The sequence below is a fragment of the Anopheles ziemanni genome, chromosome 2 (genome assembly GCF_943734765.1).
Source record: "Anopheles ziemanni chromosome 2, idAnoZiCoDA_A2_x.2, whole genome shotgun sequence".
NCBI classification, from domain to species: Eukaryota; Metazoa; Arthropoda; class Insecta; order Diptera; family Culicidae; genus Anopheles; species Anopheles ziemanni.
The window spans coordinates 47779162-47806424 of NC_080705.1; the positions used below are offsets into that span (position 1 = coordinate 47779162).

At 38.7% G+C, this 27263-nt stretch overlaps 5 protein-coding genes across 7 annotated transcripts in view; 3 read left to right on the forward strand and 2 right to left on the reverse strand.

Annotated features, from left to right (window-relative positions):
- The window catches only part of LOC131282617 (homeobox protein extradenticle), a 41511-nt gene extending 38340 nt beyond the window's left edge, over window positions 1-3171 (forward strand). For 2 of the 3 annotated variants that reach the window (XM_058312124.1, XM_058312122.1), the window contains 5 exons: window positions 7-159; window positions 281-461; window positions 528-638; window positions 1602-1749; window positions 1819-3171. In XM_058312124.1, the coding sequence (XP_058168107.1) occupies window positions 7-159; window positions 281-461; window positions 528-638; window positions 1602-1749; window positions 1819-2100 (875 nt within the window). In that variant the 3' untranslated portion in view covers window positions 2101-3171. The remainder of the gene's footprint in view (window positions 1-6; window positions 160-280; window positions 462-527; window positions 639-1601; window positions 1750-1818) is intronic. The other variant, XM_058312123.1, reaches the window with a different exon arrangement.
- Window positions 3172-8561: 5390 nt separating this feature from the next.
- LOC131293694 (adenylate kinase 8) lies at window positions 8562-9771 on the reverse strand. The gene is made up of 5 exons (XM_058321769.1): window positions 9664-9771; window positions 9474-9600; window positions 9016-9198; window positions 8722-8961; window positions 8562-8614 (listed from the first exon to the last, which is right to left on the reverse strand). The coding sequence occupies exons 1-5, from the start codon at window positions 9769-9771 to the stop codon at window positions 8562-8564; spliced, it is 711 nt and encodes a 236-aa protein (XP_058177752.1).
- A 1606-nt stretch (window positions 9772-11377) lies between these two features.
- Window positions 11378-12531, forward strand: LOC131281306 (multivesicular body subunit 12B). Its single transcript, XM_058310584.1, has 4 exons — window positions 11378-11835; window positions 11915-12060; window positions 12128-12294; window positions 12379-12531. Exons 1-4 carry the CDS (start codon window positions 11378-11380, stop codon window positions 12496-12498), a joined length of 891 nt encoding a protein of 296 aa, XP_058166567.1. The 3' UTR covers window positions 12499-12531.
- A 2181-nt stretch (window positions 12532-14712) lies between these two features.
- Window positions 14713-19421, reverse strand: LOC131293695 (regulator of hypoxia-inducible factor 1-like). Its single transcript, XM_058321770.1, has 9 exons — window positions 19385-19421; window positions 18672-18814; window positions 16614-16824; window positions 16266-16540; window positions 16018-16190; window positions 15793-15949; window positions 15537-15730; window positions 14985-15468; window positions 14713-14895 (listed from the first exon to the last, which is right to left on the reverse strand). The coding sequence occupies exons 1-9, from the start codon at window positions 19419-19421 to the stop codon at window positions 14713-14715; spliced, it is 1857 nt and encodes a 618-aa protein (XP_058177753.1).
- Window positions 19422-20081: 660 nt separating this feature from the next.
- On the forward strand, window positions 20082-26177 carry LOC131293696 (O-acyltransferase like protein-like). Its single transcript, XM_058321771.1, has 11 exons — window positions 20082-20100; window positions 20145-20296; window positions 23523-23754; window positions 23822-23924; window positions 23994-24371; window positions 24797-24953; window positions 25031-25107; window positions 25206-25322; window positions 25404-25554; window positions 25631-25960; window positions 26043-26177. Exons 1-11 carry the CDS (start codon window positions 20082-20084, stop codon window positions 26175-26177), a joined length of 1851 nt encoding a protein of 616 aa, XP_058177754.1.
- The last annotated feature ends 1086 nt before the right edge of the window (window positions 26178-27263 follow it).

Below are 27263 nucleotides of genomic sequence, written 5' to 3' on the forward strand. Positions count from 1 at the left end.
TTTCAGTTTTATCGCTGCGAAACACCCAAGAAGAGGAACCTCCAGATCCCCAGCTGATGCGGTTGGACAATATGCTGATCGCTGAGGGGGTGGCTGGCCCAGAGAAGGGTGGTGGTGCAGGTGCGGACAGTGCCGCGGCAGCAATGGCCGCTGCCAACGGTAAGAGAGCTGGCAGGACCGGGCGGTTGTTATTAATTGATGTTTTGTTTTTCTTTTTTCTTTCTCGTTTCCGACCTTCGTTTCGGATATCCGTCCTCGTTGGCATCTTCTGACTGCTCAGATTTCCTGTCACAGTCTGATCTAACCGGTGGCCAAGACAACGCGATCGAGCATTCGGATTATCGGGCAAAGTTGGCTCAAATCCGACAGATCTATCATCAAGAATTGGAAAAATATGAACAGGCTTGCAGCGAGTTCACCACACACGTCATGAACCTCCTCAGAGAACAGAGTCGTACAAGGTGAGATTTGTTGCTGCACTGGCTCATCGGAACCACGCTAGATACACAGTATTTGTTTAATTGCAGACCCATCACGCCGAAAGAGATTGAACGAATGGTGCAAATCATTCATCGGAAGTTTAGCTCCATCCAGATGCAGCTCAAACAATCCACCTGTGAAGCCGTTATGATCCTGCGGTAAGTTTTTTTTCTTTCAACAAATATGAAATGCAATTTTCTTTTCTGCCCATTTTTTTTTCATGCCCTTGGACAACAACGGTTGAGCTGAATAAACTTCCGCAATATACGTAATAAATCCTAAATTATCCTCCAAAACAAAAGTATAAGGATAAATTTGAGGATATCTCGGGAACCCAAACCCATATCGTGTCTAAATGTGCATCTATATTAAGAGAGAAGTGGAAAGCACAATTGCTTATTTTTACTTTTGTTAAATAATTGTTCCTCTTTAAGCAAATGACCTATGATTCTGCTTCGGCCTGTTGTTTTCCGATTTTTTTTTTATGTAGTGTAATTAAACAGAATAATGTGCATTGTGTATATTACTGAGAGACGTAAAGCCCATGAGCTTCGGGAATCAACTTGTCCCAGTAGAGATAAAAAATATTGTTACGCCACACGTGTATAAGACAATTGACACCTTTTTGACATCTTGACAAAGATCCCTCAAGTACAATATCAATTTTTAGCAGCAATTTTCACCCTTTAGTATTTGGTGTTATATTTTTGTGTTGATTTCATTGTTACACGTTTCAACGATATCATTGCTTATCAGTTAACCTTGGGTCGTTGCGTAAACAACAGTCCATAACTATAAGCGAAGAGAGACGACAATAACGAAAAGAGCTTCAGTCATCTTCAGTTTCAAATGTTGTTCAATTTCAACAATGGACTATTTTCAAATAAGTTCGTTTTGAATGATTAAGGTAAAAGAACTAAGGGACAGATGGTATTAGGACAATATTTCATTACAACATCAATATTTATCCAAATATGCTACTACGCATCGATGCAGTCGAAAAACAGGTGAACAATGAAAGGGTCCAGAAGGGTCGTATTACGTCTAAGAAGCTGAAAAAACTAGTTGAACAATATTGTTCACATCCTTATTTTCATACATTTTTTTCTCTTCTATTTTAGTTCACGATTCCTAGATGCACGAAGGAAGAGACGTAATTTTAGTAAGCAAGCATCAGAAATCCTCAATGAATACTTTTATAGCCACCTAAGCAATCCATACCCCTCGGAAGAAGCCAAGGAAGAACTGGCAAGGAAATGCGGCATTACGGTTTGTATTAAAAATGTAGTGCTGAAGTAAACCTACCAGCCTAAACTAATCATGTTTTCTCGCTACTAGGTATCACAAGTGTCGAATTGGTTCGGCAATAAACGCATTCGCTATAAGAAGAATATTGGCAAAGCGCAAGAAGAAGCAAATCTGTACGCTGCAAAGAAGGCCGCTGGTGCATCTCCTTACTCGATGGGTGGGCCACCGAGCGGTGCAGCCACGCCAATGATGTCTCCTGCTCCTGCACAGGATTCGATGGGCTACTCACTTGGGTCTGGTGGCTACGATCAGCAGCAGCCCTACGATGGAAGTATGGGATACGATCAGCTACATCAGGATCTTAGTCCTTGAGTGATTGGAGAATACTAAAGCAGCGTGGCGAGGATGGATGTAGACCAACTTCATACCGAAACATAAAATACGATTATTCAACACCATACCACACACATACACCCACACATCAACCCATACACTGATAACAGATGCTTCAATAACGGACCCGTGTTTTAAACGCTAAGCTCCAGTTCTGAATGAAACGTAAAGGACATAACTGGTACAGAAGGGGTTTCTTTGATATTTTTGGTTCTTTTCAAAAATGTCGCAATCAATCAACACAAGCGCCACCGAGTTTCACAGGAGATAAACAAAGAATAAATTGTGTGTAGCCTCCATTGATGCGTAAGCAAGTGCAAATAGTGAAATGCTCACTAACACACAACAGTAACACAAAACAAAACGTAATAAAATAAAACAACAAAAATCACGGAAAGTATACGGATCGTAGAGTACATAAGCAGAATAGCAGTAAAAAGCCAGACAAAGGTTCTGTGGCAGGTAAATATATTTAAAGAAAGATAAGTAAATATAAGAGAATGCAGCGATAACCGATCGGCAATATGGGGTCCCCGCAGCACCCCAGCATACTGGTTCATAAGAATTAACTAATGTGAGTTAGCTAAAGAAGGACAAACAAATGGATAGTGAAACCAACACACAATAGAAATCCTCAACGACGTACAGACAAATTGCTAAAAACAGTACACTGCAAAAGTTTATTATTGCAAGCAAGCACCAGCCGAGTACTGTTTGGTAATATCGATCGTAACATGATAACGAACTGCACGAAATTGAGATGCGGCCTCGATGAATGGATGGTGATGAATGAATGCAGTATGTTACATCCGGAGAGTTCGGGACAAGGGGTTCAAAAACGTTTAATACATGTTTAATAACATTTCAGCATCCTTCCAAACATCACATGTCCAAGACCGCAGCACTAATGAGATGATAGTTATCTCAAATTATTGAACCAAAATCAAATTTCACTGGCATTGTAGATTACCCAAACTCTGGGGATCAACAAATTCTGTGGCGCATCATTCAAATAAATAAAAAATAATGTTATTTTGATACATAGAAACAAGTGCGGTTTTAGGAAACATTTGATCGAGATGGATATTTTTCTACTCCTATATTGCATCTCAATGGTAGCCCAACCAACCGTTTGGTGTTACGCAACCAAACGCACCTTTCAAACGTTTCAAGCTGATGCGTTCAATATAAACAAACTCTATGTATGCAGAGAAGGGAAAGAACCTTGCACCTTAGCTATCATTAAAATGTTTGTTTATTTAACAACTTGTGTGCATCGATGTAGAGTGGAAAATGAACATTTCCTCCAAACAAATCACTCGGCTTGATCATTACATCAATCTTCGTATAACATTTACCAAGAATGATTTAAGCTTAATAGTTTACTACTTGTAAGTGATGGATTCAGTTTTGGTCCCATTGTTTGCGTAAACTCTCTTTGCTGTGATTTGCTAAAAAATTATGGCATTTTGGCTTTCTGAATCTCATACGAAACAGTTTCAAAACCTCTGACAAATCGAACCTTCTTTGTCGATTCTGTCATGCGCATACACATGGGAAACTGCACTTAAAAGATATTGTTTGTCCCGAACCAAATTGAGAATGATTGAGCGTCTGTGTGACTGCTGATGGACGAAGGGACGGGGGAGCACGTTGTTATTTGCTTCCAAAGGGTACTTGCAGTGAATTATACGATATACCAACTTCAGAAAGTTAGTTAAGAGTAAATGATAGTTTAAAGAGTGTGGACTTACGACAGGCAAACGAACCGGAGTGAGGATAAAATAGTTTTGAAAGGATAGCTTTAGGGTAAGAAGGGAGGAAACCAAGCAACAAACAACCAGAATGAATGGATAAATTAAGTAGCAAGAAAACAAAACTACTGTGTATACCATTAGATGATAGGATAGCACGTGGGAAGCAGCAGCAGATTAGGATAAACGCCAACAATAGGAATGGATGAAGCGGCCCCGGGTACCGTTCAACAGGTCACATCTAAACTGTCTTTTGAACAGATTGTATGATAAGAACGCTTTGATAAACCATACCTCTCAACCACCCCAATAAAACCATTTGCGTAGCTCCCTTCACAACGTGCACTTTATGCTGCTTTTCTTTACTCGGTAACTTCCGGCCCCCGATACGCGTCTGTGTACAAGTTGACCGAGTCAAAAGATGAAGAGGAAATTACACGTATCAAGACAAAACAAGAACAACACCCATACCAGAAGAGCCATAAGTGGATGAAACTATTTATTAGCGTTTCATTTTAGACGAATATTAACGAAATCGAACAATGAACTTCAAGGTACGCGTGCGTTACCACGTAACGTGGATACTTTATTTGACTGGGTCATCGGTAATATGTATTATATGCCGGAGGTGACCGGAGAGGGTGTCTGCTGCTTGGGTGTGCATTTGTGAGAAAGGTGAGCAACAACAACCAGTAGAGCATTTCCTGCGTGTCATGCCACTATATGCAAAATCGACCCCACATACTGGCGAGCGCAAAGGTTAGCGCAATCGGCAGCTCGGCACTAGCCACTATAGGTGGGGTGCAGAAACATTCAAATTATATACGTAATTTAAATTTAATGAATGAAGGAATTAACAAAACGAGAAATCCTTAGAAAAACACAACGTAATGCAAAGATAGGGCATTTAATATTAAGTGAGGACTTGAGAAAATATTTAAGGACTAGCGAAACAAAAAGAACAAACAAACTATGTAAATGCAGCAGCAGTGGAGTCTGCGGTATAAGAAAAGAACCGTGTATGCGAATTATAAACCATCACACAGTGTTCATCAAACACTAAAAGAATATCGTCGGTAAGGCCAGGCAGAAGAGTCACCGACAACGACAAAACACTAAGAGAAGTAAAGTTTAAAAAATTCTTCTACTCATATGTAGCAGTCGAGTGTACAACCATCGCATTGAACATGGTAATATTTTTATGTTTCTAATTCTTTATAGTTTGGATTTTTTGGATACAATCACGACGATGAATGTGTAATAGAAACATTATTTAAAATCCGTATGAAAAGTAGTAGCAATGAGCAATGGCGTCCGAATGGACGGTAGATAATGTAAAGGTTACAAAAATGGATAACATCCATTTTCTTAATTAGACATCATTTGACGATAAGTTTCCATTTGTCAGTCATACTTTGTGTTGTGAAATTTAAAAGTTTTGTTTATTCACTGTTGCACACATTGGCAATGATTATATGTTACGAATTGAATAGTATTTGTATGCAAGTATATATTTTGAATAGTTTTTTCCACACAACGACAGAAAAGGCACTGTCGCGCATTTATCATATTTCGTTTCTTTTCTCTCTGTTATATTAAAAAAAATCTTCTTCACATTATTAACTCTGACAAACCTGGAAAATTTTTCGAAACGCAAACTATAACGGATTGCATTGAATTGGACCTAAATTATCCCATTTGGAACTAATAATAAAATATAACGAAAAGGAAACCCTATGACGCAAAAATCTAAGAGACAATGTAATAGAAGAAAAACTTCAAAAATATAAAAAAAGAAACTCAGTTATACGATTTCGCTATACGATACGTTTTGATTCGGGATAAAATTCGCAAGGCAAAAAAACCGGTTGAAACATAGAACAATTCCTACTGAGCTCTACTTGATGTTGATCACGGGAGACAATGGCGGTAGCCGTTTTTTTCCATGTCTCCACTGCGTACGATCAACGCTGCGATGTAAAACTGGTCTGTCTCTGACACACAGGAAGCAATGCTTGTTCAGATGTTCATACACAAGCTACTAACAACAATAAAGATGCTCACCACCGTATCGGGAGCATTCATGCGCAAATACTCACGGCTGCAATTATGAAGTGCGAGAAAATAAAATCTGTCAGACCTTCTTAACCTTCCTTTAGCCACCAGTCTAGTGCCACGAACATATGAAAAACAAGATTACAAACGTCAAACACGTTCAAGACAATATACGTACAGAAAAGTATTTCTTGTGCTCGGTTGTCTTCAACTCGCGAACCGCCTCGAAGGGCTAACCTAAGGCAAAGGGATAAAAGGCAGTGAACGAACGTAGCATTGATCAAAATTGCACAACGCTAACAAAAGTAAACAGCAAGAATAACAAAACGGGGAATGCATATGAAGCAAACAAATCATTTGTATACGAACTATAAAGAGAATAATAAGAAAACTACCGATTATATTAAATGATAAAGAAAATTGTGAATAAACGAAACGTGAGGAAACATGGCTTTTGAGTGCTGAGCGAACAAAATTAAAACGAGTGTATTGTGAAACGTTTCAAAGTTACAACCATCGTCGAAATACGGTCGAGTTTCACAAATGCACATCCTCCTTCCACAAATGCATTGTTTCCATATAGACGCGAAAAATATACCACCACATCGCAGTTTGCAATCAAAAAGCTAACATGTACAAACATGCCACAATATCATCGATTGGTTGAGTACACGGTTAGGTCATATTATAGTATACTGCTGTATATGATAAGGTACATTTTGATCTTTTCTGATTTTGTGTATTCCTATGAGTTTCTATAAAAAATCAATAGATATGTATAATTTCCAAACTCTTGCAAACATTTATGTGAATTTTTGAAAAAAAATGAACAATTCAAACTGTTCACTCTTCCATCACCTATGTTCACTCAAATTGGAGCTTGTTACAATATTGTTTCTCTAGATTTTTTTAATACATGACAATACATTCTTATTCATTCGAATAAAATTAAAAAAGTATGTCCACTTTTAGTGTCGTAGTGATAGTTTTTGAACATGAGTTTCAAAAATGTATCTCAAACGTAACGATGGCATATTTTGCAACCAAAACACACCCACACAAACCATAGTCTACGCAAACAACGGAAAATTGTCAATAACGTCCTCAACACTAGAAAAGGAGCAATGCACAGTGAATTGGTGAAACACTCGATACGATATGTTTATTAGAATGGCAATAGACATTCAAACAGAGAAAGAGACAAAGAAGGAGAGAGATCAAATTACAGTATGAAAAATAACACAAGAAGAAAAGTAAACAAAACCAGCAAAACCTGTTGGAAGAAAGAAACGAAAGTATGTATACGAAAACGATTTAAAAATCTATCTATTAAATTTAAATTTTATGTGTACTTAATTATAATGATATAAAATAAAATGGAAACGAAAAGATGGAAAACTATAGATGATTTATTTATTTATTTATTTATTTATTTATTTATTTATTATTTTATACTTGTCCACCATTCTGGGCATCACAAGACGAGAAAAGAAGTACAAGTAATACAAATATTTCTTACATTCTAGATTATATGGCAGACATCGGCTCATTAGCTGCGTAGTCACTAATGTATTGCTAAGTTTGTTGTAAACTGTTGGATCTGGATCATGAAAATGTAACTTGGACAGAAGATGGGGTGCATCGGGTTCAGCTTTTAGTATCTTATCTATCAACATCACTGTAGCCTTCTCTCGAGAATTTTCTAAAGTTTCGAATTTTCATAAGAGGTATCTCGTCGGATACGGTACCTCGGAGCCACCTTTAAAGTCTAACTGCTTACCTAGAGTCAACACACAACCGATCCAAATTCTAAAATGGACCGAACTAGACTGAAAAATAAAGTTTTTATGTATAAAGTATCGTTGAATTCGCACGTTACAAACTAATCCGAAAGTCTTATTGACTCTTCTAATCATAACGTCATATTGATGTCTAAAAGTGTACTAACTGTTCAAAAGGTTTCCTAGTTCACAAATTCTTAAGCCGTTTATGTTGTATGAATTCTGAAGTGGATCTCTGTGAAAGATACTACCGCACATTTCTCAAAACAGATGACCAGGAAGATACGATTGGACCGTTCGACAAACAAGTTAACTCTATGTTGTAAAAAATCACAGTCCTAATCACTACTCACTGAGAGAAACATTTTGAAGTTGTCGGTATACATTGAAAAACTATCACAGGGTAGTACTAAGGCTACATCATACATGTAAATGATGTTTTGTATTTGTGTGTTTCGGCAGCGTGAGTGCGAATCCCAACCGAGACCACACTGTTCTCTTTACGAGGGGCTTGACTATCCACGTACACCAAAGGAAAAATTCTAGTAAGCGCTAATCGTGCAGTCATGACCGAATACGCTCTATATACATCAAATAAGAAGAAGAAGGCGTTGGTGTTTCCTTTTTATACAGATTCACAATTTTTGTACATTTTACCGAATCATAAGTTTTTCAAGAATGGTTTTCTGTATATGCGAATACGACAGATTCCCATCAATTTGTAGTAATGCACAATCCATTTGTTGTGCCAGAGCGTCACGGATAGATTGTTGATGAAAATTGTAAAAACTCATCTAAAAAAAAATTATATGCAATGCAATTTATCATACAGAATTGAGAGGCAATTACCTCAGCTTGAAGAATCATGTTTTTCCAACACGCTGGTTTGAATTTTCTTTGAAGCTGTTTTCGTCGAAAACATACCGTTTCATCCGTATTCAAAAAAAGCACTCTGAAATACAAGTAACAAATAAGAAGATTATACTCGAAACGTTCTTCATTTATCTTACACATCGCATACATGTTTGGTGTAATTAGCATTCTAAAAAAGCTTGCCACATCATGAGCAGTATTTGGAAAATCGGTTAATATCCAACCCTTCGTAAGGCAGTCCGGTTGGAGCAGTCTACGTTGAGTAATTGCTGCTAATAATTCGGAACTGTACGAGTTCTTTTGTGATCCTATCTTCAGGGCCATTCCGAAGCCATCATGGCTTTTTGAATGCTCTGCTAATAAATCTGTCATAGAAACTGGAACAAAACGCTGCAATGATCGAGCATAATTTGTATAACAGGATACCTTACCTAGGGTAACGCCCAACCGTTCAGATAACCAGCGTCCAATACGATGTTTTCCGCTGCCGGGTCGTCCAATAATCACAATCCGCTGGAAATGTCGTACCACTGCGTGTGGTGAGATTATTTTTATAAAGTTTGAGCGTTCCACGATTTTCTTGTGTACATCGTCAAGATTCGACACAGATGCGTCTATTTTCGTATTTATATGAAAGTGTTTTTCAATTGCCCACAACATTCTATTGTTTCCAACAAAAACTTTATCTTTGCCGTCTAAATTTAAATACATCAAAATTTCATTAAGTTTACGGATTGATTTTTCCATATTATACACGTCTTGCACTGCAATAATTAGACTGCGTTTGAACGTATGCCTAATTCTGTCCATGCCTGCAAACACATTGCAAGTGAAAATATGAAACATTGACAAATAATACCATTGAAATAATCAATCTTCTAACGCTTACCGATATTATCCGAAGCGTTGATGAAAGCATTGGTACAGGTGTACTTCTTAGCGATGGATTCAATGTTATCCGCGACAAATTGCTCAATACACTGCGGACGATTTTTGTTTAACAGCAGCATTAAATCCTGGAATGCGAACGATCATAAAATTCTCATTTCATAGAAAGAGCGGGAGTTAATTCTTCTTACAAATACAATTTGGAAAATATGATGTTTTTCAAAATACACCATCACTTCAGTTGGATAGAACGCTAGACGAGATTCGATTTCAAGAAAATTGTAAGACTGAACGTCCATTTTGTTCACAACCTGATAAAGATTAGCGGGTAGCGTTTGCCCGGAAAAGAATTGTGGAAAGGACTACTAGACGAATTGAATAAAATCGCATGCAAAATTGAGCTCGCACATGCCACATATTTAATGCTGCAAGGGTACTTGCCTCAAACTTATTTTTTGTTTGGGTCGTCACAGCTTTTCATGTCTCTTTACCTTGTTGGTACTACCCAGTCTAAAATTGTCGGCCAGTGCTCGGATCTCTCGCTCTAATCTCGCATTCGCTCTTGCTTCCACTCGTACGTGGGTAGACAACACGCGATGAGAGTGTGGGCGGTGCACGGTGAGCTGAGAGCGAGTGCGTTTCAACGCGTAGAACTTGCACCGCGTCCCACACACACGCTGCGTCCCCACGCACCGCGTCTATAAGCGTATGTTATTTTCTATTCTTCATGCACCTCTGGATTAGTGTTGAGAAAGGATCGGAAGAGCTGGCAACCTCGCTCCGCTCCTCAAAAGGAGTGACAACATCGCTCCTTTCGCTCCTTTCGCTCCTTTCGCTCCTTTCGCTCCTTTCGCTCCTTTGGCTCCTTTGGCTCTTTCCACTCCATTCGCTCCTTTCGCTCGATGCGCTCTTTTCATCGCGCTCCCTCTTACTCGAGGTCCACACTACAGCGCGACGTTGCCTGACAGTAGCTGAACTCCATATAAAAAAAACCTTGCGCGATGTCGCGCGAATCGCGCTAGATTTTTTTTACACGGAGTTCAGCGCCTGTCAGGCGACGTCGCGTTACGAGACGGTGCAGTCTGACACGCTTTCTAGACTGCACCGTCGCGTAACGCGGCGTCGCCTGACAGGCGCTGAACTCCATGCAAAAAAAACATAGCGCGATTCGCGCGACATCACGCAAGGTTTTTTTTATATGGAGTTCAGCTCCTGCCAGGCGACGTCGCGCTGTAGTGTAGACCCCGAGTGAAAAGCGTGTGAGTCGAGTCCCATTCGAATCAAATCTTTTATTTCGTCAAATGGGATTCGAATCTTTGGAATCCGTGTAGGGATCAAATCTTTGGGTCTTCCGAATCCCGATTCTGTCAACACCAGTTGTAACAAAGTTTCTAACAACATCTGCGGTGTTGTTTTCATTCTTTCTTTGTTATTTTATTTTCAAAAAAACAAGAATAACTCGCTTTTAACATAAAATGAGAATCATTATTAGGCGACTGCATTGGCGTAGTTCATTCCTCTTTTAATAAAGAATTTTTAACTGGAGTCCTTTTATAGAGTGGTGTTAACTCAAATTTGTCATTATTGTTGATAATGAATCATCACACATTGATCGGTAAGAACCAATTTGTTGGGCTCTTGATGGGGAATTCCAGATTCTATTATCGTATGCAGCAGATGCGGGTTATGCCCATTTAAAATACGAATTTCATTCTATATCGATTCTCTCCATGCTGTAAACGTGGCAAACAGAAACACAAGAAAAGACAGTTTGTAAGTAGCAGTACTGTAAGCTGTAAGTAGATTGTAATAAGTGATTTAATATATAAACATCGTATACGTGCGCCACAGGTTCGAGGTGTTTCTATATCCAGCAATAATCGCTAATCAACAATAATAAGCACAATGAAGTCGACCACACAACAGCAGAAAAATATTCTCAACACTGTGATCGGTGCATTGCCCGATAATCGGCCAATAACATCGCTTCAGCTAGTGGAAGAGTTTGAAAAATGTCCTCCAAACTTCCAACCTATCAACAAAACTTATGATCAAGATCAGGATGCAGACTTATGGCGCGAGAAAATGCTTATTGGAAAGCGAACGACACGCTACCTTTGCCAATCAAAGACTGAAGGTCTCCCGGACTACATCGTAGAGACATTACGCATCATAAATGACAAAGAAGTTACTCCAGACGGATTCTCGCAGCTTACGCGAACAGCTGATACGGAACAGAAAGCATGGCGCAAGAAGCAAATCGTGTATCGACTAACTAAAAAAGGCTCTGCCAAGCAAGCCGTTACGGACATCATTTTATGTTCAAGGCTACGTCAAGCGCCGGAAGGGTTTACTTTGGCCGGGTAAGTCTTAGTTGCATAAATTGATAAGGACAGCCAATCAATAATAAGAGTCAATTAATCGTAATTTGTCATCTTGTAGCGATTTAAATGGCATTTTGGTGTGCTTTAAAACATGCCCTGTGCCGCACAGACCTCCGCCGAGCGTGCCGTCTAAGCAAGCTATAACAGAGCTTGAAAAAACTATAGAGAATTTAAAGCTTCAAGCAAACCCAACTAACAACGTACGTATTATTTAAATGTTATACCTTTCGCTTGTCAATTCTTGATTTTTTAATTTGTATATAGAATTCAGAATCTCAGGACTACGAATACGTCCAATTACGTCCTTCGTATCAGCTTTCACCAAAACGAGCTGCACCAAGACACCCTATGTATTCGACCGGAACTCTCAATATACATACTGATGTGGAAGGTGTTCCATTCGTCCTTAATCCGGCTTTGAAGCATAATACCGCGGCAGTAAGTATTGAAGTACTATTTATCATCAATTCACATACTTATCAATTCACATACTAATATGGTTTGTTCGTTTTTTCTTTGTAGCTGCCCGTATTTTACAAAGCAATCAGTGTGAACATGGAATATGACTTTCATTTAGAGAGACAGGTGCTATGCACAACAAAAACCTCAAATGCTCAAAACACAAACCCGTTCTTCCAGTGATTCCTGTCGTGCTCAACACAATAAGTTCTGTTAGTTTGCTTTACACTCCCGAACAACAAGCTGCTTTCAGCATATTTACTTTACAAACAAATGTTCTTCTTTGTTGCCGTAAATACTATCTTCGGTCCTGTCTGTCCGATTGAGGGCTTAATAGATTTGTTTCCCTTCTTCTCAAACCCATGCTGTCGAGGTGATAAGTCCAGCACGACAAACAAATCTTTCTATCGAATAATGAAACTCCATTACAGTCGCTCGTAGTGACAACAAAATGCCATTGTAGCTTGCCTTCTATTGTAACTGGAACTATGAAAATTGTACATATTCAAAGGCTTTTGTTTAGTTAAACCGGTAAAGTTGAAGAAGGAAATCAATTGTGAACAAAAAGTTATAATAACAATACATACCCCGTAGGCAAGCAGGAATTTACACAAACACAAGTATTAGCACACCGGTTTGGAAAATCAAATGCTCTCAAATATTTGTAACCACAAAAAGGCGAAACAAAACACTTAGTCATACATATATATTCTATTGAGTTCTTCCTGTAGCCTGTTTTGATAATGCGAATGCAGTGATCATGAAACAATGTATTTTAGAAAAATATCGAAATATAATTCAAATAGTTGAAATTACTACTTTTTCTTTCGAAATAACTTTCTCAAAAGAAATTGGTTCTAACCGTTAAGCTCAATTTCAACATATTTTAACTATATAAACGATAGCTAAAAACTTAACACCTTTTCCGTATATTTTTCCAATCTTCATATCTTCAAATTATTATCACATATCGATTATTCTTACACTTACACTTAAGGCTGATTCGCACGTCGACAAGTGCAAGTGGCAAGTAAGCAGGCAAGTGGCAAGTAGCCGTTCGCACTGCAGGCAAGTACTTGCCGGTAACTTGATCACTCACACAAGTACACAATAACGAATAAATTTTATTTTACCATTATTTCATCATCAATAAATGAAAAGATCGATCAACGATACGATCAAATAATATTTCTTGAACATTAGTCGAAAATTATCCTAAAAAAATCACGAAAATGAAACAGTTTTTGTTTGACATCTTGTATTTACACGAGTTGTCAACCAATACATCCAGCTACTTGCCCGAAAAATAGACTCGGTTCTATTCCAGTGGCAAGTAGCTACTTGCCACTTGCTACTTGCTAGGTCCTGATTCGCACGGGGTAGGTACCCGGCAACTTGCCACTTGCACTTGCCACTTGCCGACGTGCGAATCAGCCTTTATATCCCATGGACAATGCAACCTCCTCAGTATTTAAGCAGTATTGATGTACGAAGTGTGTGGAGCAAATTCATATAATAACCCGGTTTTGGCTATAATTAATATGATGACCTCAGATTTATCATCTTTTATGAAATAGTACAAAATGTGCTGTGGATACATTTTTATATCTCATTTTTTCAGCGGGGCTAAATGCACTGGCTCGTTTTTTGTCGAAATAAGCGCACATATTAAAATGATGCCAGGAAAAAAGTGCTGTTAAAAATCTTCGTTTTGATTATTATTTAAAAGTTTTAATGCCGTTTTATTAAAGAAGAGAAGGGAGAGTTTTGATTTGTGAAAATTTGAGATATTTTTCTTGGATGGACTACAAGAGATTAATGTTGTTCGCTTAAAGTTGTATTTTGCCTAAAATTACCTTACTTCTATTGCTCATTCTAGTAGTCTTTGATTTTATTTAAATTTAATACTTACCTTCGTTATCAAGATTTTCTTTTCAAATGGAACTAAATTAGTATTGGTAGTCATGTTGAACTCTTGGGTTTTTACGGCTTTGTATAAGTTTATCCTTTTTAATTGTCGAAGGCAAATGGCAAAATTTGACATGCAACATAATTTCTTATCACGGAAACTGTGTATGGACTTTATTACAATACACAGGGTCGACCATTTATTCAAATGATTTGTTTTATTGTTTTTGTAATAGTTTTGTTACCATTTGTTTTACGAGGGATCAGTTCCCGTTAGATGTTGTCATTTGCGTTCATAAAAACGCCTTTACTGTCGTTTTTTATGTTTATTTTGTTGGGCTGTAAGAAAATACGAGTAAATATGCTGATTTAAAATTATTTAAAAAAGTCAATGCGTTATAGTGTGTTACAGTATATTTAGCGAATTAATATTATTAAAACAAGTAAATAAAAGCAATTGAACGCATTCTGTTCAACATAATCTAGAGTTTATAGTTTTACGTAGAATTGAGTTGAATGTGTTAAATAATACTCACTATTGACAATAGTTCCTTTTTCGATAAACAAAGAGAGGCATTTATTTCCCAAATATCCAAATGGGGCTTCCACAGCCATGTAAAGCAGAAATGCACTGACAAGCGAGAGAAAAACTGTGGCTGACGTCAGAATTATCTGAAAGATGTGAAATAACAAATAAAAAACAGCGCTATCACGCTTTTCAACACTCGATGTTTGAGTATAATTTTAGTTTTCAGGCTTACCAGATTAAACGTCCCGTAAATCAACGGAATTGGGAAGTTTGTGTACACGCCGTATATAACTGAGTACTGTGCGATATAAATGCAATAGCTTAGTTTAGCTAGACAGTGCATAAGCGGATGAGACAGAAAATCGACCAGCAATGATTCCCTTTTCAATCCAAGCACCAAAAACAGGAGGCCGTAACTAAGACCCCAGGAGGCTTTCAACAGACTTCCATACACAGCATGGAAAATGGACAAATGTGGGTTAAGGTCCAGTAAGGGTAGCACCGTAGTGAATGCGTTCAATCCCACTAGTGCAATAGTGCAGGTGGCAAATGCTCTTTGAAGTACGGTTTGGACACGATTTTGGTGGTCACCAGCAACAGCGCCCTTGTATGTCATCGCAGCTATTACTCCGAAGAAATAACCGCTTACGTTGGTGTGCGATGGTAGATAGTACTCTATAAAGTGCTTGTACGTCCGAAGTTCAGCCAAAGCGTGCCTAAAATAGCGAAGATTTTTCTATGAGTTACCGTGAGGAATTCCACTGGATCGGTATATAGTCCATACCGCATGTCGAACGTCATTGTTGCCGCCGTGGAGTTGTTGTAGATAACGAACGCAGGAACTGCGAATGCGACAATGGCCATGATGGCCGCAATCGTTTGTTTCGTGCGTGGAAATCGCCACACCAACATGAGCAACGAAGAACTGATGAGAAATAGATGCAAATCCGCTCCAAGGTACCATCCATACTGTAAACACTGCAAAGAATGACTAATCGTAAGTGGTTATTGAACCCCGGTATTGTAGGTTTCTATTTTACCGGTTTCGTGGGAAGTACGTAGTTGTTAATGAACAACACGTTAGTCCACCAGTGTTCCGAGCAATAGTCGTAGAATTTAAACTCCAACGGACCCCGCTTAACACGTTTGTACCATGTTGCATGGTAGAAAATAACAAAGCTGTACACCGGCAAAATCCTTGCGTCGAACGGTAATGAGAAATGTATTACTGAAAAGGCAGAATCGATAACACCAATATGTCTAACCTAATCAATCGACGCACCAATTTCTCGACGAAGTACAAGCCGTGGAAAGCGGAACAACTGTCAAAGTGATTAAGGCAGCTCAATCCAAAGACCATGCCACCCAGGGCAAAGAAAAATTGTATCATATGTGTATTAGCCGAATTGATGAACGGGAAAACAAAGTGATTCGCTTGCTGAAATGTACAGAAGATAGGGAAAAAGCTATTGTCATATCTCGCCAATCATTCTACAAGCCGACCTAGCTATACCGCTTCCAAGTCCTCAGTGTTCTTGATCGGCATTCGAATCATTGGAAGTTGCGAATGCACGACCAGTATAGTCATCGTTCCAATCACTCGTAAGCCCTCCAGAAATGGCAATGCGTTGGTACTGTTTGTTTTGGTTAGGCGATGAAAGTTCTGCCGGATGGAAAATGCCGCTATCAAATCGCCACTGATGACACCTTTGTAATCCTTCCAGGTAGCATAGATCGATATGAGGAACAAGGACAACGAGATATACAGGAAAACCTTTTCACTTGTTGCTAAAAGTTAACGTACAGCGAATGCAAAGAAGTTGTGTGGTTAAAATATTACTCTTATCGTACTGCTACATACCTAGTTCCTGATTCATGCTTGAGTTCCTCCAACAGGATTCTATATCCGTATGACTCTGCAAACCATATTTGTTGTAGATCGTGATACTAACATGTGCTCCAACGATTTTTCCCAGTTTGGTATCGTCTATGGCTCCGACATGGTGGTCGTTAACGCATATTCCATTTTCCAGTTTATCATGTGGAAAATTTCTTCGATTTGAAGACAGGAACTGAAAAAGAGAGAAAAGAAAGACCCTGAAACAAATTTAAATTTGCCAACGCGGTGTTATTTACGTATTCGTAGTTTTTTGTGCTGTAAGCAAATTGTTTTTAATTAGGTAGACTTTTCTTGACCATAAAATGTTATTATTTATTCATTCCAAGCAATATTTGTTAGTGAGAACATATTTTATAAGCAATTCCCAACGGATCAAGCATACAGTTTCTTTAAATATTTTGCTCGCGATACCCAAAACACGCCTCTGTTCAATTTAGTAAACTAGGAACCACAACCTTATAAAGATAGGCAGTACTTAGAACGAAAACGACACGTACATATCTAGTGAATTGTAGTATAGTTTCGGTAAAAGTCACTTAAATTTATAGATTTTAACATCAGTTTTCCAACCATAAACAAACCTAGTTTTACCTAGGGGTCCGCGACAGCCGAGCGGTAGCGCCGGTTAGAAAATCGGCCCATGAGCGCCGGGGCTCACCACTTCGACGGCGTAGGTTCGAATCCCAACCGAGACCGGACCCTCCCCTGTACGAGAGGACTGACTATCCACGTACAACAGGACAACAAGTCTGGTAAACCCTTAACGGGCAGGCATGACCAAGAGGTCGTTACGCCAAGAAGAAGAAGTTTTACCTAGGTCAATTTTCAAAATTTCTCAAACTGCATTTGCAATTAAATTGTTTTCCCTGACGCTGGTCCTATTTTTTATACCTTGCAAACACAACAACTTCAACAACAAGTAGATTTTTTTTTTTATTCAAGAGACTTTGCGCCTTAAACTGCAACAAGTTGATTTAATGTTGCGTAAAATATTGCCCAGCATTTAAGGTGGTTATAAATTATTTAGAATTTCATCCAGGCAACTGTTCGGTTTCAAAATCAAATTAATGTATCTCACGATTATTTTAACTCCTCTATTCTCCAAAAACTAAGTTTACGTTTTTTGTTTCATGAACATACCTCAGTAGACAAAACATCTTTACGCACTCATACTCATGTAGACGAATCTGAGACTTTATCTTGAACATTTTCAAGATATTTTGGTAAACTTTAACACTATTTTCTTTGGCCATTTTATCGTCTATTCTTTTTAAGATTTTAGTTGCATCATTTACCGTAAACAACCCTGAAAATCGTTTGTTCCAAAAGCCTAATTTACAATTATTTTTTGTTGGTTAAGTATGTTTCGGAAAATAACTATGTTATCGAACATCGCTTCTGTCATCCCGTGTACAATGATCATGTTGACAATGGATGGTTCGACCATCCATTTTCAATGCACCTCCATTGGTCGAAAAAGAAAAATGTTCCTTTATGCAAAACCTTTCACCAAATGATGAATCGTTTTCAACCAAACCGTACAGGTGGGTGTCGCAACAGCTTTGCCACGGTTTGCGTAGAGCATTCAGTTATGTCTTTTGCATGAAGGATCAACCGCAGGGCTAGTCATCCTAGCTTAAGCATATTGACACACTTATTTCGAGTGCTTTTTAAACAAGCTCCTCTCCGGGAAGGGTTTTTTTTTCGATCTTTTGTGTTCGGAATTGCTTTCATAATACCGAGCACCAGTTGGTTCAAGCGGCTCAAATCACGTGGTGAGTGTAGAAAAACTGCTTATGCACAGACGACTGTGTACACCAATGGAATGGACAACCTTATTGGGGTTATTTAAGAGAAATTGAAATTTCATCGATCAAACGAAGAGATCTTGGACGTGGTGATCTGTAATTAACACATGCAGATATGATTTATTGCTTTTCAGCATTTTACATATTTCTAAATAATGGTAGTTACTAAACATTATTTTCACAATAAACGAACAATATTGCGGCATATTACACTTATATTGTTCCACAACTCATTGGTTTCGTCTGGTAGGAGCTTCGTGGTGGCAACACAGTACACAAAATCGGTATATCTCGTTCGGCATGCACTGAAATCATCATACTGATATATTTGAGGAAGTTTCCGGTAATGCGTAACTATTGCAGAGAGATAGAGAGACGAGAAAACGCGGTCAAATTAAACACTTTCCACTTCGACTTCGAAAGGAAGCTTCTGCACAAATCTCTACACGCACAACTCAGCCGAACGCACGAAACAATTTGCGCCACGAGAAGCGCTATTCCAAGGGACCACAGAAAACCCATCGTTCCAGCATGACCGCATCGAGCCAACCGCACTCCTTCGACTGATTGTATACGCACATCTTCAGCGATCAGCACTACACTACAGGGCCTGACCTCCCACTTCCACCTGGTTGGAAAGAAAACGCATGCCCATAAATCAACCACGCGCCTTACAAACATGCGACTTCGGCTAGTCAATACCGCCTGGATCGTACTGATTGATTGGTGTTTTTGAAGGCACGTGACATTTGATTTGCATATCGAAAATTCCGTTTTTCTATTACTTAATTCGACGCTCTCCGCGATGAGAGATGTATCTCATCTAAACCCTGTTCATGGGACAAAATTTAGACATCACACCCGTGCCAAGGGACAACCTGTGTTATTAACTTTGGATGTTGTTTAGTAACAGGTTAGACTAACGTTTGACTATCAAATTAATCACAATCAATGTAGACATAACGGTCGACAACAATGCTTAACTTTTGACAGAAATAGGATCATCTAAGTACTCGATGGCATCACACTGCTCCTACTTCAAATAGAATTCATCCCTTCCCCGAAGAGTAAGTAGCAACTGTCCTGGCATTGAAACATGGTTCAATAAACACGGTGTGAAAATTCACACCACTTTGACGTAGCACCCAATCATTGGCGAGCTCAAGTAGGGTCGAGTGTGACTCAGAGAAAACATTTTACTATCTGATATTCTTAGCTGATATCCATTCACCCACAAGCCCTTAGTTAGCGCCTCATTTAATGTACTACAAATACATTAGGGATCATCGAAATTTCGCCTCCGGGATGGGGCATTATGTTGAAAAATTAGGTACCCCCCGTCTCGCTCACTAAGGCCCGTTCCGAACGGCTTGAACAACGCACCGACCCACCCTTAGCGAGAAGAGGTTTGGCGGGGGTTTGGCGAGATGCTGCTGGAGAGGGCCCACTGTTCAGTACCTCGTTGACTGGACGTCCTATCGCACGCACATGTTCATCCCATGCGTTTGAAATGGGCTCTTTTCAGTGTCATCATGCTGTCTGGTCCTTCGTTTCGGTGGCCACCCTTCTGGCGATCGTAGCTGACGCCTCAAGTAACGTGCAGTGTAAATTCAAGTGCAGAATGCATGTTGGAGTAAGGTGTTTGTGGTGATTAAGTTTGTTGTTTTGCCGATACCTCTTTCAGCCGATAATGTTGGTTTCGTAGTGAAAACGATGCAAATCTATGAGTATGATGATTACGACGATTGCCGCAGATCGCATCCCGATTTTGTCTACTGCATTGTGCAATTGCGTCTACAGCCAGATCCGACATCTGTCATCTGGAATAGCATACAGGTAAATATTTGTATGTTTGATTTGTACTAGCAAATGTAAAATGACGCAAATCAAGTGTGAATGTGTACATAAAACTATAAGTTGTTTACCATCATGCGTGTTATTTTCTGTTGTGCATAACATTGAACATAGATTGAGTTTAAATTGGAGATTTTCGTACTTTTTCTGTGCTATCAGTGGCATTGTTGCAAACGCAACGTGGGTGTGAAATAAAGGAATTCTTTGAGAGTTTCTTTTGTGGGAAAAACTAAAAAATTAGTCCTTTATTGGGCTATTTTTTCACACTGAGTGTGCCACATCTGTGGCCCCCCTTTATATCCTTTTGCCCGTGAGTTCCACGGCCCTCTACAAAAAAATCTAAAACATTACTACGACTATAACTTCCACCATCACATTGTTTTATCCCAAAGCGTTTAAAATTGTAACAAATCATGAATCCGAATTGACATGATTGCATTATTACAACTCGGTTAATCAACAAGCGATCGCCTAAAGGGTGTCCCAGAAAGTATAAGCACGATTTCTAAATTACGTTTCTGGAAAACAGATGACGCCAAACAGTTGATTCTTCGGGTGTTTGATTGTTTACATTCAAACCTTTTTTTTTCAACCGTTTCTGTTAAAATGCGAGGCATTGTCGTCAAAAAGTGCAAATGCGTTCTACACAAATGGTGTTCGACTCCTTACAATTCGCTAAGGAAATTGGCGAAATCGGTAGGTGTAAGTATCGGAGCCGTACGAACCGCCATCCAAAAGTTTCGGGAGGAGTCCAGCTTCGAGAATACGCCGAAAACTGGTCAAAAACCTGGTCCTATCGACCAACAGTTGAACCGGGAAAGAGCAAAAGCATTCAAGCAAAAATAGGAAAGTTCCATTCGCGATGTGACTCAACAAATGGGTACGTCAAAAAGTAACGTCCAATGAGACAAGGCAAGATTGAATTTAAAATCGTACGAAATCCAAAAGAAATCGAAACGGAGTGCAAATTAGGCTGCATGCATTAAACATCGGGCCCGGAAGCTGTACGACAAGCTGCTGTGTGGTCAACCCTCATGCATCAGTTCGACGAAGAGTCGACCAAGACCAGACCAATTGAGATATTTTGGGCTCTAACGAAGGCACACTGTGCTGAGCCATATCGGAGGCGACAGATCAAAAGTGCGGTCATTAGCATACGATTAAATTTTTAAATTTTTAATTTTTCGCAAATAGCCCAGAACAGAACCCAAACACAATTTATGAAACAAAAATTCAGTTTCTGGAACAGGTTTTATTTTTTACCTAATTTTGAAATCGTGCTTATACTTTCTGGGACACCCTTTATATCATGTATATTTGGTGCTGGTAGATGTTGGATACATTCAGTTGAATGGCAGAAAGGAGGTTTGCTGCTCGCACACATGTTCCTATGAAATGTGTTAAAAGATTCCATCAGATCAAATTGCGAAAATTACATCGCCGGAAACGATGTGGGGGTTTTTTGCATCAAAGAAGATGAGATAAGACAGTAGCAAATGTGCCGATACATAGCTGTGCATCCCGCAGTTTATATTTTTTAATTTCAGTTATCATTTTATTTGGAGACTGGTAAAAAATGCACAGCAAGCGAAAACCATAAGTAACGAGAATGATGATTTTTTTCCACTTGCGGTAGCGATTCGATTCCGAGATCTTTGCTTTATTCGCAGTTACTTCGATGTTATACATTGAATGCATCATCGGAGAAATGGTTATGCAAAACAGGGTTACACAGTACATGTATTTACACAATCCACCCAAAACCACTACCTTCATTTTGTTTGAGCCATTGCGGACTGTGACGGGTATGGCATGTGCAACTTTTCCAGAAGCATGTTGCTGTAACATGATAATCACTGGAATCGATGAACGAACTGTTCTACAACTGTTCGATGAACGAAAAGTTTCTACAAAATGATCATTTCGATATGTCAGCATTAAAATGTCCCGTCAATTATGAGATACGTATAAAAATAACATCGTCGAAAGTATTTCATAACACATTTAAAAAGGAAATTTCGAATCGTAAAATGAATGATCTACAATGATTTCCTATAAAGATTCCCTTTTTTGACTCTATCGCTACAGGACAGTGAGAATATTACTTAATTACTTAAGATTTAGAACTTTTATAAACTGGGAGTAAACTGAAAGAGTCTCGATGTGCAACGTTTTTGTTAATTGCTCCTTACCATTTACTCGCATAACATATGCATTTAAACTAAAATTTTGTTAGGATGTAGCGAAACCAGGCAAAGATTTTGGCAGCTAGCTGGACAACACTCGCAGTAATTTGTCACCATCATCATCTCCTCTATCACCTACATGCCCTATCTGCCGTCTTTCTCCAAACATTCAATTTTCTTTGTTGCTTTGCCGTCCTTTAAAGACAGGCTATCACTTTCCAACCCTCGAGAGTCTTTTTTAACCCTTTCAGGACCATAAGCTATTCAAGACTAAAATTGGCTATACAACACAAAACTTTTGCTATTTGGGGTGTAAAATAAGAGAATATCACCAGAAAAACGTAGCGGTATGTGTAGGTGATTTATAATTTCATGGGAAATATTTTTCCCTATAAACCATACAAGTAAATAAATGACCAGTATAGTTATGATAACGGAATTTCTTTTATTTGCTTTCCACTACAAATTACATAATAAAAATTCTGAAAAAAAGATCTTACCCATTTCTATAAAAAAAATTATAAATTCATCAACGTGCCAAATACTAAGTTTTTGTTGTTGGTTAAACGCACGAATGGTTTGGTTTTGGAGCAATTAATGTTGCTAGTTCTTTTTTGCTTATTCGTTCAGAAAGACATTTGCCTCCTTTAACATAATGTTTTCTTTGATGTTTCGTTTCAAAAGTATCGTTTTGATAATAGTTGAACAAACAGTAACGAGTTTTGTAGATGGGAAAAATATTTCCTTTGGTCGTGAAAGGGTTAACCATCATCTACATTTGTAACGAACTAATTTTCAAGTTTACCGTTATGCAGCCCTTAGGGGTGAATAATCGTGTAATAGTGATTCAAATAAATTCATTCGTGGTATAACTTTGACCTGGGCCATATGACAGTAAGTTAATTTAGTAAAATAACATGCATATATAGCCCTTTTACGTTTGCAAACTAGACTAATTTTTTATATTGAATACTGTACAGGAAAAATACAAATGTCAATACCTGTTTGTTTCTTCCGTATAGAATTATTCATCTTCCCCTCGTCACTTCGACCGTCGATCGGTCGAAGTTGGATCGTGCTTGCAGGAATGCCATCCGCCATTCGAAAGGAATTCAGAACATATTACAACACTACTTGACGTTTGTTTACGCACCAAAGTATGGTCCCTGTATAAACTGAACTCTACTATCGAGCGAGCGTCTTGCAGTGGCGCAGTGAAATCGAACGCAGAGCATGAGGATGGCTGGAAGATCGGTAGTAGAAATCGGTTCACATGAGATTATCTCTTATTCCCTAATAACTGCACTTCGTTTGGCTCTAGCTGCAGCAAAAGTGACGTTCGTCTGTTGGGCTGTAGGAGCCCTGTTCCTAGTCTCCTGGGCCACACTGCTTGACACCGGAAGCAGTTCACGAGCATCCGAAAAGTTGGTACCACTTCTGCCATGGTGTCGTTGCCGTAATCTGCCTTCAGTAATTTTTTATTTCTTGCATAGGTTAAACACTCCACCGTCCGTAATAGTCCAATCGTTCTCCCTACGCCGGAATCTACCGAGTCTTATCCGGTCGGAAAAAAGATCAAAGTTAAACCTGCAGCACGTAGATGGGTTCCGCGCGCTAACGATGATGATCATCCTGTTGTCACACGCATCGATCCCGTTGATAAAAATGCCTCTGAAGAATGTCCACAAGCTTGAGGGACAGTTCGATCGAAGCTGGTTTCCGATTGCAATGGCAGGCAACACCTATACGGTGCAGCTGTTTTTCGTAATTGGCGGACTTTTGCTGGCGGTGAACGTTCTACAACAGACCAAGGATAGTGCTACGGTTGGCGTGGCTTATTTTATCGATCGAGTCAAAAATCGTCTGATCAGGTAACGTCTGCAATACTGCCTCTATCACAATTCATCCGTTACGGTGTAGGTACAACTTCAATTCTTATTTCGCATTACGTCTAGTCGTTTCTGCTTTTTGAGCCCTTCGCCAATGTTTGTTCTACCAATTCGAAGTTTTGTCCCTATTTACATTACACTGCATAAGGCAAGAAGTACACAACGAAACGCAATGTGAATTGTTACAACACGGAGATGTAAGTGGTTTTTATTTGCTCTGCACTTATGTCGGGACTCATTGTTCAAACGAGACTGACATTTTTTTAACCGAACACCATAGCTTTCTTGTATGTAGACCCATGATTAAAGAAGAATTTCAATGAACCATATCGTGGTGCAACGAGAAAAGATAGATGGAGGATTGATTTCAGTTCAAATTTATTTTATTTATGGGGTTCATTTTGCAGAATACTACCAACCTATCTGTTCGTGGTCCTATTTCACGCATCATGGTACCCCAGTCTACACGATGGACCCATAGGCGATCGATTTAAAGATCACTGCACGACCAATTGGTGGACCAATTTGCTATTTATCAATAACTACATTCATCCTAGTGAACCGGTAGGTAGATGTTAAAATGAGGCAGCAACATGCACGGCTGATTTGATGTAACTTCCCATCTTTCTACCTTTTTCCAGTGCATACAATTCAGTTGGTATCTTGGTGCCGATTTTCAACTTTATCTAATTGGAACTGCCATAATGATACTGATACGGTAAGCAAACAAGTTTGTTCATTTTTGCTGTTTAATTTCTGTTATTATATAGATATATATATATATATATATATATATTTTTTTTTTTTTTTTCAAAGGAACCGACCAAAGCTGACCAAACATGTTGCGTTGATTATGGTATTGATCGCATTTGTAGTACCCTTCGTGATTATTTATGTGCACCATCTTGATGCTACCGTTATGATGATTCTGAGGTAGGATTTTTTTATACCATTTATATTCTACACGCTTTGATTGCACTTTGCAATTTTTTCCTTTCTTTTCATTTGTTTCAGATATGTTCTTCTGGAAATAAGAACCTTGCCCTACTATAAATCAGTGTACATCCCGTTCGAGACAAATGCTGGTAATTACTTCTTCGGCATGGTTGCTGGAGTGTCCTACTACAAGTTGAAGGAAAATCCGATGGCAGCAGAAATTTTGAAGGTACTTATTTTAAGTGGATTTTATGGAGCTTGATTTGCGTCACGTCAATAAACACTTTCTTATGTCTTGAGTTCAGCTTAAATATTTGCTTCCGGGAAGTGCTGCTTTTTTTGTGGCTATGAACGGATTCACCCCATTGCTGCCGTCGGATCATCTGCCCCACGCTTCTGTGTGGTTGGCTTTCTTCGGATCGCTGCTGAAAAGCGCATGGGGGATATTTCCATCCATCGTGCTGCTGCACTTAGCGTTTCGTAGTACACCTTCGATATTGGTATCGGTGCTACAGCACCCGGTCCTGTTAGTTGCCGCCAAACTGAGCTACGCTGTTTACCTAACCCAATACGGAATAATCTATGCAATCTACAAACACATTACATATCCGTTAATGTACGATGGATATACAATCGTAAGATATATATTGACCGTTTTTATGTTACAATTTTTTGCAAGTCGTACAAGCGCCATTTTCCTTTTCTTCTTTCTTCCAGATGACTTTTACTGCTGCAATTGTTACTATAACTTTTTTAATCGCTTTTTTTCTGTACCTAGTCATCGAAGTTCCGTTCCATACAATGCTTAAACATAGATTCTACAAGCCTACAAGGAAGAAGCAAGACGGTTAAGTATTATGTCGAGCAACTAACTTGAAAGCAAAATTATTGGACATCATTGGGTGATCTTTTTTTAACTCTTCAGTTGTAACGGTTTAGAAAACTGTTAGTCCCTCATCAAAAATGTAAGCTTGGTATGGCCTACAATGTCAAAAGCGATCATTATTATTATTTTTCATTTGGTATTTATAAATTTTCGAAGTATTTTTCATTCGATTTACCAGAAAATTAATATGCTATTTGTAATATTCTTATGGCTTATTTCTAAGGTAAAATGGAAATGAATTGAACTCAAATTATTTGGTGTTCAGGTTACCAAGGAAAACTGAAATTGTTTTTTTATTTATGTTATTTGATGTGTCTTTTTACAGGCTTTTTCCAGATTGCGATTAGAAACAGCTGCATCATAGTTATTAAACCTATCTGTACAATTACTGTTATAATACATAGGAAAAGTGCTGATCATATATAATTAATAAGAAGGTTTAAATAATGTTAAACCAAGATAAATCGAACAAAGCAGCAACCGCAAAAAAGTCAAGCTCATTTCAAACGAATTATTTCAAACCAGTTTGATATTGTTGAAGATATACAACTTCAACTCAACCTGCAGGGTTTTTCTTTGCGCTGTAGTCATCGAAACTAGTGATGGGGAAACTGAATCTCTATTGGGATTCGAATCTTTCGATTCAAATTCATTCTGAGATCCGGAACTTCCGAATCCGAATCCCAATCCGTCATATGATGCGTGCTTACCAAACTTACCGATTTTTCATATCATTTGTTAAAGTAACAATTAGACAATCAATGGTTGTATTGAATCCATCCTTCTGTGAATGCTCCCCAGGACCAACAGAATCGCTATCGCTATCCGCTCCCTGGGGGAGCAGTTTCATTTCAGTTCCCTAGGAACTACCCAAAAATATGCGCCAATTTGAGAGAGAAAAGAGAATTGAGAATTCTCTCGCAAAATCGCAAAATCTCTTTTTCGAAGAGAGAATCACGAATCGAGGACTTTCGAACATGGTTTTCCTGGAGTGATCAAGGTTACTCCCAAGGTTGGTTTAAGGGGTTTACCACCTATGTTCAGCTCTAACC